Source organism: Bombus flavifrons, chromosome 1 (genome assembly GCF_040668555.2).
Source record: "Bombus flavifrons isolate JBK064 chromosome 1, iyBomFlav1_principal, whole genome shotgun sequence".
NCBI lineage: Eukaryota > Metazoa > Arthropoda > Insecta > Hymenoptera > Apidae > Bombus > Bombus flavifrons.
The window spans coordinates 11,263,483-11,277,395 of NC_138442.1; the positions used below are offsets into that span (position 1 = coordinate 11,263,483).

The 13,913-nt window shown below is 33.8% G+C and overlaps 2 protein-coding genes across 5 annotated transcripts; one reads left to right on the top strand and one right to left on the bottom strand.

Moving 5' to 3' along the window:
• The first annotated feature begins 1,461 nt into the window (after window positions 1–1,461).
• LOC138181244 (mucin-19) lies at window positions 1,462–10,660 on the top strand. 3 transcript variants are annotated; one of them, XM_069115963.1, is made up of 9 exons: window positions 1,462–3,930; window positions 4,554–4,755; window positions 5,460–5,561; window positions 5,626–5,781; window positions 5,852–6,239; window positions 6,316–6,429; window positions 6,567–6,908; window positions 7,506–7,529; window positions 7,575–10,660. In XM_069115963.1, exons 2-9 carry the CDS (start codon window positions 4,696–4,698, stop codon window positions 10,328–10,330), a joined length of 3,942 nt encoding a protein of 1,313 aa, XP_068972064.1. In that variant the 5' UTR covers window positions 1,462–3,930; window positions 4,554–4,695; the 3' UTR covers window positions 10,331–10,660. The 3 variants fall into 3 exon arrangements, with proteins under 3 accessions (XP_068972064.1, XP_068972068.1, XP_068972057.1); XM_069115967.1 differs by lacking the exon at window positions 7,506–7,529 and having other exon boundaries at window positions 6,567–6,920; window positions 7,563–10,660; XM_069115956.1 differs by having other exon boundaries at window positions 7,506–10,660.
• A 283-nt stretch (window positions 10,661–10,943) lies between these two features.
• On the bottom strand, window positions 10,944–13,907 carry LOC138181286 (coiled-coil domain-containing protein 102A). Of its 2 annotated transcripts, none has more exons than XM_069116024.1 (7): window positions 13,563–13,906; window positions 12,614–13,347; window positions 12,313–12,538; window positions 12,023–12,232; window positions 11,674–11,921; window positions 11,488–11,573; window positions 10,944–11,417 (listed from the first exon to the last, which is right to left on the bottom strand). In XM_069116024.1, exons 1-7 carry the CDS (start codon window positions 13,671–13,673, stop codon window positions 11,395–11,397), a joined length of 1,638 nt encoding a protein of 545 aa, XP_068972125.1. In that variant the 5' UTR covers window positions 13,674–13,906; the 3' UTR covers window positions 10,944–11,394. The 2 variants fall into 2 exon arrangements, 1 of the variants encoding a protein (XP_068972125.1); XR_011173480.1 differs by having other exon boundaries at window positions 11,398–11,417; window positions 11,488–11,603; window positions 13,563–13,907.
• Between the last annotated feature and the right edge of the window lie 6 nt (window positions 13,908–13,913).

Here is a 13,913-nt window from a genome sequence, read left to right on the forward strand (position 1 = left end):
CGCCTAGATGTGCTCAATTTTCGGACAAATGCGGCAGAATAATGACCCCACGAGCAAAACAGCAAGAATCGCAATTTCAAGATCACCCAGAGACCCTCGAAGATGAACAGACACTTGGTGAAAGAACGAGACTCTTCTTCGAGAGGATCGAGTGCGAACGTGAGATTTTACAGAATCGTTCAAAGAGGAACACAGTTTTAGGCATCCACGTTTCACCTCATTCTCATCAGTTGCAAGAGGAACGTCAAAGTCTCGAAGCCTCTGAGAATTCGCTCGATAAAGCTGAATTGGAATCAATTCAGTCCACACCCTCGACTATCTGTCAAAACCGAAGAACAACCTCAACTTCAACGGAGACGTCGAAATCCGAAGACAATGAGGATCACGAATGTCCTGACTGTGGAAAAAAGTACTCGACATCGTCTAATTTGGCCAGACATCGACAAACGCATAGATCTCTTGGAGACAAGAAAGCCAGAAGGTGTCCACACTGCGATAAAGTCTATGTCAGTATGCCTGCGTTCAGTATGCACGTTAGAACGCATAACCAGGGGTGCAAGTGCCATTATTGCGGCAAGTGTTTCTCGAGGCCGTGGCTCCTGCAGGGACACATACGTACTCATACAGGTGAGAATTTATACAAAAATATTATTTTATACGTCGCTGATGGAGTGAATGATGTATTACGTAACCAATAAAATATATAAATGCGTCGATTTTTATCAAATAATAATTACCTGCTCACCACGTAATTCAACGACATTTCCCTTTTGTATACTAGGCGAGAAACCATTCAAATGTACGATCTGCAATAAAGCGTTTGCCGACAAGTCAAACTTACGCGCCCACATACAAACGCACTCGAACACCAAACCATATGTATGCGGTCGCTGCGGTAAAGCATTTGCTCTGAAGTCGTATCTCTACAAACATGAAGAGTCATCATGTATGAGAGCGCATCATCGATCATCTGCGGATAAAGCCGATGGGAACGATCAAAAAGCAACATCGTCGTCAACAAAATCCTGTGCTCCGCTGGCATCTTCTTTGAACAGACTACAAACAACATCGTGCGTCACGGCATCCCCTACCAGCGTTATCGTTCCTCGCCTGGGTCTCAATCGCGATCAAAATAATTCATCTTCGGCGTTTTCCGCGATCATTAGGCACACCAGAGTTCCCGATGCATCAGTGACACCTCCGCCATCAAAACGTTTCTACAGAGAGAAAACCCCAGGCGAAGAACGAGAGAGGAAAGCACCTGATAACACAACCAAAAATCCAGAGTGTGTGTCCAGAATGGTCATTAGAACTTCCGTTATATCTCCTAATCCGGAACATCTTAGTCGCTTCAACAATGACAGTCAAACCTCTTCTAACAGTTACGATTTTTCCGACCCTGCGAGGTCTTCCGCATTTTCCCAGCCGACAACGATGACACTTAATTTAGCTATTGCATAGAATAACCGCATGTCGAAGAAAAGAAGAATATTCGCCCAAAATGCTAGAACAAAACTACGGCAAGTATTTTTAATGAATAACGATAGCAATATTATCGTACATAGATACACCAAAGATTATTTTATACTCATGAAACGTTCAATCTGGGTTTGAATGTGTATCATAAGCATGAAAGAACTACAATCTACATCAAAAAAATATGAATGATTAAATAATCGCTTCATAGAGATACAAAGACGTAATTACTTACTAGCAACTAGTGTCATTCCTATCAATATTAAGATAAGCTCGTTAAGTTTTAATGGGAAACGTTTGAAATTCTATTATCTTACTTACTGACATCTTTCTATGAGCAATGAGCACCCATTTCTATATAGTTAAGTATATGGAGTCAATTTTGAGATGAGTTCAACGAGGATAAGAAATATTATAGAGATTACTTATATCACGAATATTATTCCACACACCTTCCTAATTAGGGACCATCTAGCACATAGTCATATTAACGATAAAATTGTGAATTATCAATTCCTAGTGTTGTGCCTTAAATACTATTCGTACGTAGTTACAATTGTTTAAAGACATATCACGCGTATTAAGAAACAAAACTAATTTATTGATTTAAAGTGAAATGCAGTGCCTATATGCATACCTATCTTAGTATTAGTTGCATTGATCAAATTTTGCAAGCTCTTCTAGGCAGCTAAAAATTCCTCGAGGCTTGAAACTAACAATACACTGAAGTGTAGATTACCAACGAATACCAATCGAATTATACGTAGACATTCATATAATTGTGAAATAGTATAAAAATAAGTGAAAAGAATAGAACTATTTTTAGTTCAAGCAATCTGTATATAAGAAATTACATTTTTCAAGAACTTGTAACTTTACAACGCCTTGTTTAAAATGTATGTTAGACGTTTACATTGAACTACATATTTTTATTACGATGGTCAAATTCAAATTTGGCAAAATTAATCATTGAAGTGTATAAAGTAAAGCGGAAAAATATTGAATAGCAATTAGGATTTCCATTAAAACAACAGATAATGTGGATAAATGTAATTTTGGATCACATTTTTCTACAAGTATATATCTAAGGAAACACATAGTTTTATATTGTAGTACGTTAATCGCGTTTTTAAATACGAACGCGTATTGTCTGTGATTCGAGTTTTCATAAACGGAACCGACGGCCATATGCAATCTAGTAGCCCTCTAGTGGTCGTATTATGTAATTAAGAATTTTTTTTTGTTTTCGATACGTTACCGATCATCGGTAACGATCTGAGTGTAAACTAGTCCAATCCGATCTGCTATTCTATGCGCAACCCATCGAATTTTTGTTAATTTGTACTGCATATGTACATTATGTATGAAATGGTTCACACGTATCTTTCATAAACTTTCTAATCTTTTTTCGTAATTACTTACATGGTGATTTAAGAAAAATGAAATTACTTTTCTCGGCTAAAATAAAAACTTACAAAACGACGGTTGCACAGAAAATCGAATGGCAGCGGTTTTATAATAAAGATTTCACGTAGTTTATCTATTTTTTCACAGTAATGTCATACATTAGAACACGTGTTTGTAATAACCTGAAATCAAAAGCGAGCACAAGTACTTGTATCCTAGTCATCGATCTATTACGAAGATTAAACATAGCACATTAAATTACATCCCAAAATGTAATGTTATATTGTATAGTTATGTAAAATCACATGTTGTAAATAGCATTCCCTACATTATACATTAGTATATATCTAGAATGTCACAAATAGTCCTAATAATTAACACAGTTGTAATGTATTTTCGTTTTACGTATGTAATGTACCATTTGTACATTGGAGTGCCTAAGCAAACATTTTACCAATTTTTCTACGAATTGTGCAAGTCATATCTATTAAAATGAAAAAAATATACGTATAGCTATATATACTTGATAGTGTGTATCATATTTTTGTAAAAACCCATTCTAGTTTTAATTGCTTACAATTTCGCTTATTAATTTTTATCTATATTTTGCTTTTTTCATATTCCAAAATGAAAGAGAAGGAAAACGGAACTATTCAAGAAACGTTAGCTATTTTTTATACGCAGTTATAGTCGAAAAATTTTCCAAAGAATAAAAAATATATTTATGGTAAAGATTCACTTAACATAGCTTCATAACTAGACAGCTATATAGCGCGTATTAATATAATTGCCAAATACAAATAATCCAACTTTTACTCATCCAACTTTTTCTATTGCTGATGAACTGTGCGATAGTTTAATAACACTTCGAAGAAGAGCAAACAACGACTTTCTGTATTTACCAAATGGATTGGAGTTTATAATTAGGGCAATGAAGGGGAACACATCTATCTTAGTCAGTCGATGATGGTCACATAAACTGACTTTAGGCGATATCATGCACGATTAGAAAGATATTTGCGTCTTGGAAAGTAAGGCAGCGAAATGGTATGGTGAAATAGATTACTCTTATCCAAAAGTAATTTTGCGCAAATAGGAATATCATCTTCGAAATACTATGTGCGATCAAAGCAAAAAGAAGGTGTCATCTTAAGTTGGCGTTGATAAACAAATAAAAAATACTAAAAACAAAAAATATGAGTATATTATTTTAATGATCTTTTTTACTATATATGTATTCCTGTATAGCAATACAAGTAGCTTTTTTTAATAAAAGTTTGGTCTAAATACTTGGTAATTGATAAAATAGAATTTGTAATAAATTGAATACAAATAAATGAATAGCTGTTCAAAGAATATGAATTAGATAAAATGGCCTAGATCTGACTTTGTTTGTCTTTTGTTCCCATTATTTCTTCATATATTCTAAAGATTCTCCGCACAACTTCATGAATATTGTTATTATAAAAGCATAAAAATGCTTGTGAAAACATGCCGGTAAGGAGATCTGGACATCATGAGACGACATAAGATAACGTGATGCTTATAAGACTGCAGACGCACTTCATATCACGATTTACATACCCACGCTTCTTAGAATTTCCCCTATCAAACTATTCCCCCACCCAAGCTTCAATTCAAATCCTCATGCTTCTTGATCTCTTCGCAAGATCGAGTGTAAGTAAGCCGAAGAAGAAGAAAAACAGGGAAGAGGTACTACATATTTGGAGGGAATCGGCGAATGAATTTACTAGAACTACCGCTAAATAGAAGCTAACAGTCGCAGCGAAGGCCTCAAAGTAAACTGGAGCCATGCGACCGATCCTTGTCATCCTGGTTTTCTTCTCGGGATCAGTACTCTCAAGATACTATGTAAGTTGTCATCCATTATTTTTCATTTCAATTTTTTAATTTTTTAATCTTTAAAACATTTGCTCGTAACGAATGAATTTAATCTAAAGCATATTTAAATATATTCATAAAAAAAAAGTTATCGATGTCTAATTAAATATATTCGTTTTTAAATTATTTACAAATCAAAATATTGTAGACACATTATAGAGTATATTAATATCTAAGCCAGATAATAAGAAAAGTACGTAATTTATTATAATGAATAATTCATATACAATGAATTTCTTTTTGTACCTTTCCCAATTCGAATAAGACTTACTCAATTTTTTAATACAAATTAAATATTAGTGTAACTCTAGCTAGCTGAGAGGCCAAAGATTTGAAGATCAAAGTTCATAAGATAAGTTGATAGGAAATCAACTCGACCCGTTCCTAATTCCTATATTCGATTAGTTTTCTTTTCTTTTACATCTCCTTTTATTTTGTTTGTCTTATTACAAAATGTTATCAATTATTATGTATTGTTTCGAAATAAATTTAAGTAATACACATTTTGAAGAGATTAAGATTCGAATATTGTATTTAAAAAGTGTAAAAAGTGTAAAAAGTGTAAAACAACTTTTTTAGATTTAAAAATTATCTTATAAAAAACTATATTGTTCGTTTTACGTACTTTTTTAATTTCAATAATTCCCTTAATAATTTTCATTCTTCGTTTATAGGAAAAAAAACGCTTTGACCGCTCCATCTATGATGACTTTGAAATACCGAATGTTAGCAAGCACTTAATAAAGAAGCAATGGACATTTACTGATTATGAAACGGTAATGAGAACTTTTACTCACCGAAATTGTATAAACAATATTTTATAATTTTTATTTCTTACAGCATTTTAGTGCATATAAGGATAGAGAAGAAAACAATTGCTATGTAGAGAAACTAGAAGACAATATCGCTGCAGAAGGGCTTTCAGAAAATGGAATTGAACAGAAGCAAACATCAAAAGTTCTTTATGCTCCAAACGAGTTTTTGACAAAATTAGAGGTAACACATTACTGATATTATTAACATTATTATTACTTATATAATACAAAAAATAATTTACCTTTGACAGGCATGGCAAATTGCAGGAGCTAGAATAGTTGATTTCTGTAATGGCCACAAAATTATTTTACTACAAAAAACTATTCCAATATTCGAACAAACGATAGATCCTTTTTTTAATATACTTCCTCTGGATGAAAATGATATCGTAACAAGAAGAGTAGCTGATATACTTCTAACACCACTGATAAGTCGAGCTAAGAGACAAGTCGCGCTTGAAGAAAGGCAGAAGCTTAATAAAAACTTCAAACAAAATCGTTTGCGTCGTCAAGTACAACCATCTCCAGGAAAATTTCGAGGACAGACACAATCTCAATACTTAAGTATCGGTAATAATGAACAGAAAGAAGGCAAGGCCGAGGCTGAAGCTACTCAACAATCTTCCCGCGCAGTTGTTAGTGCGTAATTAAGAAAACATTTTTACTATGTTATTGCATGATTTTTTGCATTTTTGTTATTGCAAAACATTTTTAGCTGGAAGCAATGGTATGGGGCAAGCACAAAGTATGTCATTGGGTAGTAGTGGATGTGAAGATTGTTCAAAATATACTGATGAAAATGTTCCAGATAGATATGTTCAAATTCCAGGTATTGTAAATATTGCTATCCGAAAACACAATTTCGCATACCGTTATATGCGCAATGAATAACATATCAGTGAATTTTCATTCTAATCTTCTGAATTTTTCGAACTTTCTATTGTACATTAACTAATGCTTCTTCAGCAATCAAACAACCAGGAGATAATACTGTTAGACAATCTGGTATAATCACTCCTGGAATGGGTACAACTTATCCTAGTAAAATACCTGCTAGTACAGTTCGAGACCACATGCCTTACCTTAGTGGTGGTGCAATGTATCCTGGACATATACCTGACACTGCAACTGGTAGTGATGCATCATACCCAACAAAAGTAGGTGGCACAATTTACCCCGGAAATATACCTACTACTACAATTGATGGTAGAGTAGTCCATTCTGGAAGTGTACCTGGAGGAACTGTACCTGGTACAACAACTGCTGGTGGTGTAGCATATCCTGGAGGAGTTCCTGGCACTATAACAGGTGGTTTACCTGGTACTGTAATAAGTAGGCGTATACCTTATTCTGAAGGTCCACCTCGTACTACCACTGGTGGTGGTGTAGCTTACCCTGGAGGTATACTTACTACTACAACTGGCGGTGGTATTGCTTACCCTGGAAATATACCTACTACTACAACTGGTGGTGGTGTTGTTTACCCTGGAAATATACCTACTACTACAACTGGTGGTGGTGTTGCTTACCCTGGAAGTGTATCTAGTACTGTAATTGATGGTGGTACAGTTTACCCTGGAGGTGTACCTAGTACTACAATTACTGGTAGTACAGTTTACCCTGGAGGTGTACCCAGTACTACAACTGGCGGTGATGTTGCTTACCCTAGAGGTGTACCTAGTACTACAATTACTGGTGGTACAGTTTACCCTGGAGGTGTATCTAGTGATGGTGCAGCTTATCCTGGAAGCATGCCTGGTACAACAATTGGTGGTGGTGTAACTTATCCAGGGAGCATGCCTAGTACAGCAACTGGTGGTGGTATAGTTTATTCTGGAAGCATTCCTGGTATAACAACTGGTGGTGGTGTAACTTATCCTAGAGGAGTGTCTGGTACTGTAACAGGTACTGGTGCAGTTCACCCTGAAGGTGTACCTGATGCAACAACTGGTCTAGGTATAGCTTATCCTGGAGGAGTGCCTGGTACTGTAACAGGTGATGGTGTAGTTCATCCTGAAAGTGCACCCGGTACAACAACTGGTCGTGGTGTAGCTTATCCTGAAGGAGCGCCTAGAACTTTAACAGGTGGTAGTACAGTTTACCCTGGAGGTGTGTCTGGTACTACAACTGGTCATATTGCTTATCCTGGAGGTGTGGCTGGTACTACAATTGGTGGTACTGTAGCTTACCCTGGAGGTGTACCTAGTACTACAACTGGTGGTGGTGTAACTTATCCCGGAGGTGTACTTGGTACTACTACTGGTGATGGTGCAGTTTACCCCGGAGGTCTGCCTGGTACAATAACTGCTGGTGGCACAGCATACCCTGGAATAATTTCTGGTACAACAACTGGTGGTGGCATAGCTTATCCTAGAGGTGTACCTGGTACTACGACTAGAGATGATGTTACTTACCCTGGAGGAGTACCTGGTACTGTAACTGGTGGTAGTGTACCTTACCCGAGTGGTGTTTATACTAGTGGTACTGTACCAGATACCAGAGATACTCTTCATGGCCAAATTATAACAGACTCAAAAGCAATTGCAGATACTAATGTGTATCCCGGTGGACAGTCCCCTACACAATTTTTTGGAACACCAGGTACACCAAGGACTTTTCCTGGTCGTCCTACTGATGTTACAAGTGTTTATGGCGATGGTATTTCACCACCAGCAAGTCAATTAAGAGAAACTGTACATTATCCAGGAAACGTGATACCAGGTAAAAAGATTGATGGAGGCATTATACCAGGAATATCTGTCACAGCTCCAAGTGGTGATATTACCTACTCTACAGGTACTGCACCGGGAACAAGTAATCTTGATGGTACAAGAGATTCTTTTCAAGGAAAATACTCGGAAAATCGTGCAATAATACCGCCGAGCTATCCATTGCAAGGACAATATCCTGGCAGTTCAAGATGGCAAGATAAAGGAGCTTTAACTTCAAGTCTTGTAGGGCATGGACAAGTAATTGAACAATACCCAGGTGAAGGACAAGGTATCAGACAATATCCTGGTAGTATACAGTATCCATCCAATATAAGATCCATAACAAATACTGGAGAGATTCCTCAATATTATCAACAACCTAGTAATCTTTTACCTGTAGAAAATGATAACTCTAATTCTCAAGCATCTAGTTCTGTAAAACAAACAGATTCAGGTACTCAAGCAAGCGCATCAGCTCAAGGCAAGTTTCAACAAGGTACAGCTCAATCTCAAGTAACAGGTACTTATAGTGGTTCTGGATCATTCTCAGCTCAAGCTGGTAGTACTGACATAAATAAAAGTGCACAAGCTGAAATTAATGGTGGTAAAGGAGGTGTAGTAAGCAATGCTCAAGGAGTTGGTGGTTATGGAAAGAGTCAAACACAAGTTCAATTAAATTCAGAATTAGGCGCCACAACAACAGGTGCACAAAGCAGTGGCTGGAATCATGGTACAAATTCCCAAGTACAAGCAAGCTCCAAAGGTGGAATGGCAGATGCTCAAGCAAATGGTGAAGGAAGTACTTCAAGTCAAGCTCAAATTGGTTTTCAACCATATCTTAAGACAGATGAAAAAATTGAAAGATATTCGAAACCATTCCGCGGAGGTGGAACAGCCTCCGCTCAAAGTGGAGCATATACAGGTCAATCTCAATCTCAACTTGAAGGATCTTTCCAATATGGAATTACTTACACTGGTGCTGCACAAGCAGGATCGGGATCTGGTGCAGCAACTTCTAGAAAGCCATTCAACTTCAATCTTACGGATAGTGAGCTATTTAAACCATTCAAACCATCTTATGGACCACAAATTGTACAAAAGAATAGTAGTGAAAGGATAAATACAGCCCCAGATAATGAATATAATCAAGACAAACTTCAGTCAGGTTTACAAACTAGTTCTAGTTTCCAAAGAAGAACTTTTACTAAGCCAGATGACAATTCACGAAATATTACTAGTAAACCAGATCAATCTGTTGAAAAGTCCCAACTGGATGATTCAGTATATGATTATGAAGAAGAGTATAATGGCGAAGATTATGACATGTCATCATTTCAAACTTCAATGAATCCGAAGATTTCAAAAAGCTATGCTGCAGAACAAAATAATAGTAACTATCAATTACAAACATTACATGTTGCAGCTGGAAATCAGTATGACGTTCATGTGAAACAAGATACTAATGCAGCACAAGTTGGTGATGTCCTCCAACCTGGTCAATCATTACAATCAAGGTACACTATACCACCTGGCTTTCGTGGTAGAGTAATATCTGTAGCTGGTGATAAAATTATTACTCATGGCGATGGGAAATCTCAATCTCAAACAGTTTCCCTGATTCCAAAAGAACCAAGTTTAACTTACGAAAATAAATCACCTATTTCAGAAATCAGATCTCTTAAAACTAATCATGAAAGATTAATAGAAAGTCATGCTGCATCTAAAGAAAAGCAAAAAAATACTTTTCCACAAATCCGATATCAAACTTCAACAGAATATCCGAAATACAATTCTAATGTACCAATGAAACCAAGTTATTATACAATAACAAACAGCATTGCTGGTAAACTAGATGGTAGAAATTCACCAAGGAAATATGAACATCGTTATTACACGAAAAGTTCAACTTGTGGATATTTTACATTCTCTTGCAATATTGTATATGGTTCTAATGGTAGAACAAAAATTTGCAAACCAAAAATGCCGACATATCCCGATGGTACTCCCATGAAATGTTAAATAGTGATTATAAGGTTTAAAAACTCTCTTATATTGTTTAAAAAAACTTAGTTTTTATTTGTAGATTATTTTATACTTTACTAATATTAGATATTTTTTTATTACAATTTAGATTATTCTTCTTGTTTATCCTTGCATTAATATTTATGATCATTCATACATCTTATGAATGTAATAATATTTCTATTATTTCTTTCACATATACACACTACATATCATTTTTATTGAGGTACTTGTACTGAGTGTACATTATAAATTTAATGCTGCATCAAATTTTAGTATCTAACCTTTTTTATCAATAAAACATATATTAAACAAATAAAGGATTCTACTTTCTATTCGCCTTCAGATATCAATTACATCAATTAATAAATATATATGACCTCTTTTAAATTCATTACAATCAAGTTTGAATTTAAATAGTTCTTCTACTTAAACTTAGGGCATTAACTTCCATATAATATAGACATAGGTACATTTACGATTTTTTAGACCTTATTTTACAAACCACGCACATATAAATATCAGGTATCATAGATGGTACAGATAATCTCTCATTATCTAACTTCACCAGTCTTTAGGTAAGAAACAAAATTTGAAATTACATACATATATGATTTAAGTTATATACATTATTTATATACATACAGTAAAAATATTTAAAACATAATACACTGGAATGTGAATTTTTACAAATAAGAAATATTTAAAATATTCACAAAAGTGTTCGTAGTATAAAACATTACAAAAAGAATTATATTATATATACAGTTATATATAAAATTAATAAAAAAGAGCAAATTATAATACAAACTTGAAAAAATAGTCTAATTTAAACAATAATACAATACTGAAATAGACAATAATATTTCATTATTTCAGTTCAGTTATCAAATAAATAAGTTCTTATACATTTAACAGGGTTTTAACATAATTCAAAAGTATTGCTACATCGACTGGTGTATACATTTTGGAAAATATGGAAAAAATTGCTTTTCACATTCCAAGTTTCACATTTATCATTGCTCGAATTAATTTAATATTATTATTAAAATGAGTGAATACTAGGCTTCCTGTGGCTCATACTCTGAAATAGTATTTATATGATTTATTTATATTTATTAAATTGATACGAAAATCAATATATTGAAACTTACCATTTGCTAATTTGCCATCATTAGTTATACGTAATTTTTCTTCAAGATTTTCTCCTGTTCCTACATCTACCGAATAGGTATCGGTACTGATAACAAATTAATTGTCAATATGAGTTCTATAATTTAATGAAAAAAATGTGGATATATAACTTAATCAAGATATTAATAAATATTGTTACTATTTACCTATTTCGAAAATGTTCCAATTGTACATTAGCTGATTCTAACTGTTCTAAGAGATCCTCATTTGCTCGTTGCAATTTACGAACACTGTTAGTTGCAGCATCCACTTCATCTTGAACTGTAGCTAATTCTTTTTTCAATTCCTCTACTCTCGCTCTAACTCTCTTTACTTCTGCTTCATATTGCTCTGATCTTCTCATGGCATGTGAAAGTTCTGTTGTCTTTTCTTCCAGAGATTTTTTCAATATTGTCTAACAATAGACAATAATAAAAATGTTTATAATTAAATTAGTATAATTATATACTAAACATATATTATATTCAAATTAAAGTGTTAGTACATAGTACAAACCACATTCCTAACTAAAAATTCTTGTTGCAATTGTCTTGTATCGCTGTCTGATGTGGAAACTGGACGTGATCGTCGAGATTCTATCCTTTCTTGTAAATCATTTAATTCATTACGAAGTTGCTTATTTTCACGTTCTAAAGAAATTTTTTCTGTTTCCAAACGTTCTCGTTTTCCCCATTCAGCTGCATTTTCTGCTTGAAGTTTCTCTAACTAAAGTCATATAATCACAAATAATTACAAATATATCAAAGTTTTAAATATATTTCTATATTTATATTTATAAGATTTACCTCAGCCCTAAGTTCACACAGACGACGATTCATTCCTTCTCTACTGGAAGCTTCATCAATTATACCAGCTTGTACATCGCTAAGCTTAATTTGAAACCGATCTTTCAATTCAAGTAATTCTCTTGTAACATCAGCTTTGCTTTCTTCTAATTCTTCACACTGTTTTCTTAATTGTATTATTTCTGCTTTCAATTTTTCCATACCACGATGTAAAGAATTTTTTTCTCTATTAAAATAAAATCCAATTAATTCAGTAAATTGAAGTTAGATATAAACAAATAATAATTTTTCATATTCTTACTCTCTTTCAGTAGAAATAATTTTTGTAGCTTCATCCAATTTATGTTGGAGTAAAATTATTTTTTGTGCATATGAATCATCTGTACGAGTTTGTAATGAAGACAAATTTTTCTCTACATTATCTTCTACAGAATTAGAATCTGCAACTAATCTTGCAATATCTTTATCTAATGAATTAAGAGGACTCTCTTTATATAATTCTACAGCATGTTTTGGCACTGCACCTTGTAATACATATTCTTCGATATCTCTATCTGGCAAGATACTATGACTTCCTAAGCAAACATTAGAGTCATCAAGAACTTTACAAGTAAGTAAATCTTTCTGAGAATTTACACTTTCACTTTGTTCCACATTATTGTAAAACTTCAATAATTCATCTATACCTAATGTATTTCTTAATTGTGGATCTGATTCTAGAACTGTAAAAATTTGTTGATCAAATTGGCCAGCGTGTTTTAACAATACCATATGTACTTTTTCCATTTCTTTTTTTAATTGTTCATTTTGTAATTCAAGTTCCTGACATTCGTGTTTATAACTATTTGCATCCTTTACAGCAATTTCTAATTTTGATCTAAGCGTCTTTGCTTCTTCTCTTGCCATATTCCTTTCATTACGTACTTTGCTCCACTTTTCTCGCCAGTTAGCGGTACAATCTGACCACCACCTCATTGTTTTTTCCATTTGTGCAGCTCGTGCTCTTGCTTCCTCAAGTTCTCTTTGTCGTAAAGCCTAAGGATATTGAAAATAAAAAGCTTACTGTATGTAAATATTATTCTATTATTAAAATAGATATATGTAATCATTGCTATTGTTTATACAGAAATAAGTAAGAGTAAAATGTTTTTAAAATTTCATATGTATAGAGTGTAATTTATTTTTTATGTAAAGTAACAAGAACAAATTGTTATGGTTCAAAGATAAGAGTAACAAATTTTAACTATTACCTCTTTAGTTTCCCATTCACTATCCACATAGCGTGATGAAGATGGTACATTAACATCGTGTTCTCTCATATATCGTCGAGAAGACGTTCCACTAGCTGTTGATTGTGCCATAGTAACCTAAAATGCTACTATTTTATGAATGAATGTACGTTAAACGGTATATATTCCTTCTCGAATCAGATCACTTAACAAATTTAGAGACAATTTCTGTATCTTATTTATACTTTAATTTACATTATATTTAAGAGAATAGCAATCTCAATACAATACTTGAGTAATTTTGATCTTTATACATCGCATAGTATTCATCTGAGCTGACATTTGTGTTACCTATATATAAATATACATATA

Bases quoted from the DNA above. Each gene is read 5' to 3' on its own strand.
- LOC138181244 (XM_069115956.1), top strand. From the start codon at position 4,696: ATGCGACCGATCCTTGTCATCCTGGTTTTCTTCTCGGGATCAGTACTC. The intron at 5,562-5,625 runs GTAATGAGAACT...TATTTCTTACAG, and splicing joins CATTTACTGATTATGAAACG to CATTTTAGTGCATATAAGGA. The intron at 5,782-5,851 runs GTAACACATTAC...TACCTTTGACAG, and splicing joins AGTTTTTGACAAAATTAGAG to GCATGGCAAATTGCAGGAGC.
- LOC138181286 (XM_069116024.1), bottom strand. From the start codon at position 13,673: ATGGCACAATCAACAGCTAGTGGAACGTCTTCTCGACGATATATGAGA. The intron at 12,539-12,613 runs GTAAGAATATGA...TTATTTTAATAG, and splicing joins ATTATTTCTACTGAAAGAGA to AGAAAAAAATTCTTTACATC. The intron at 11,922-12,022 runs GTTTGTACTATG...GTCTATTGTTAG, and splicing joins AATTTTTAGTTAGGAATGTG to ACAATATTGAAAAAATCTCT.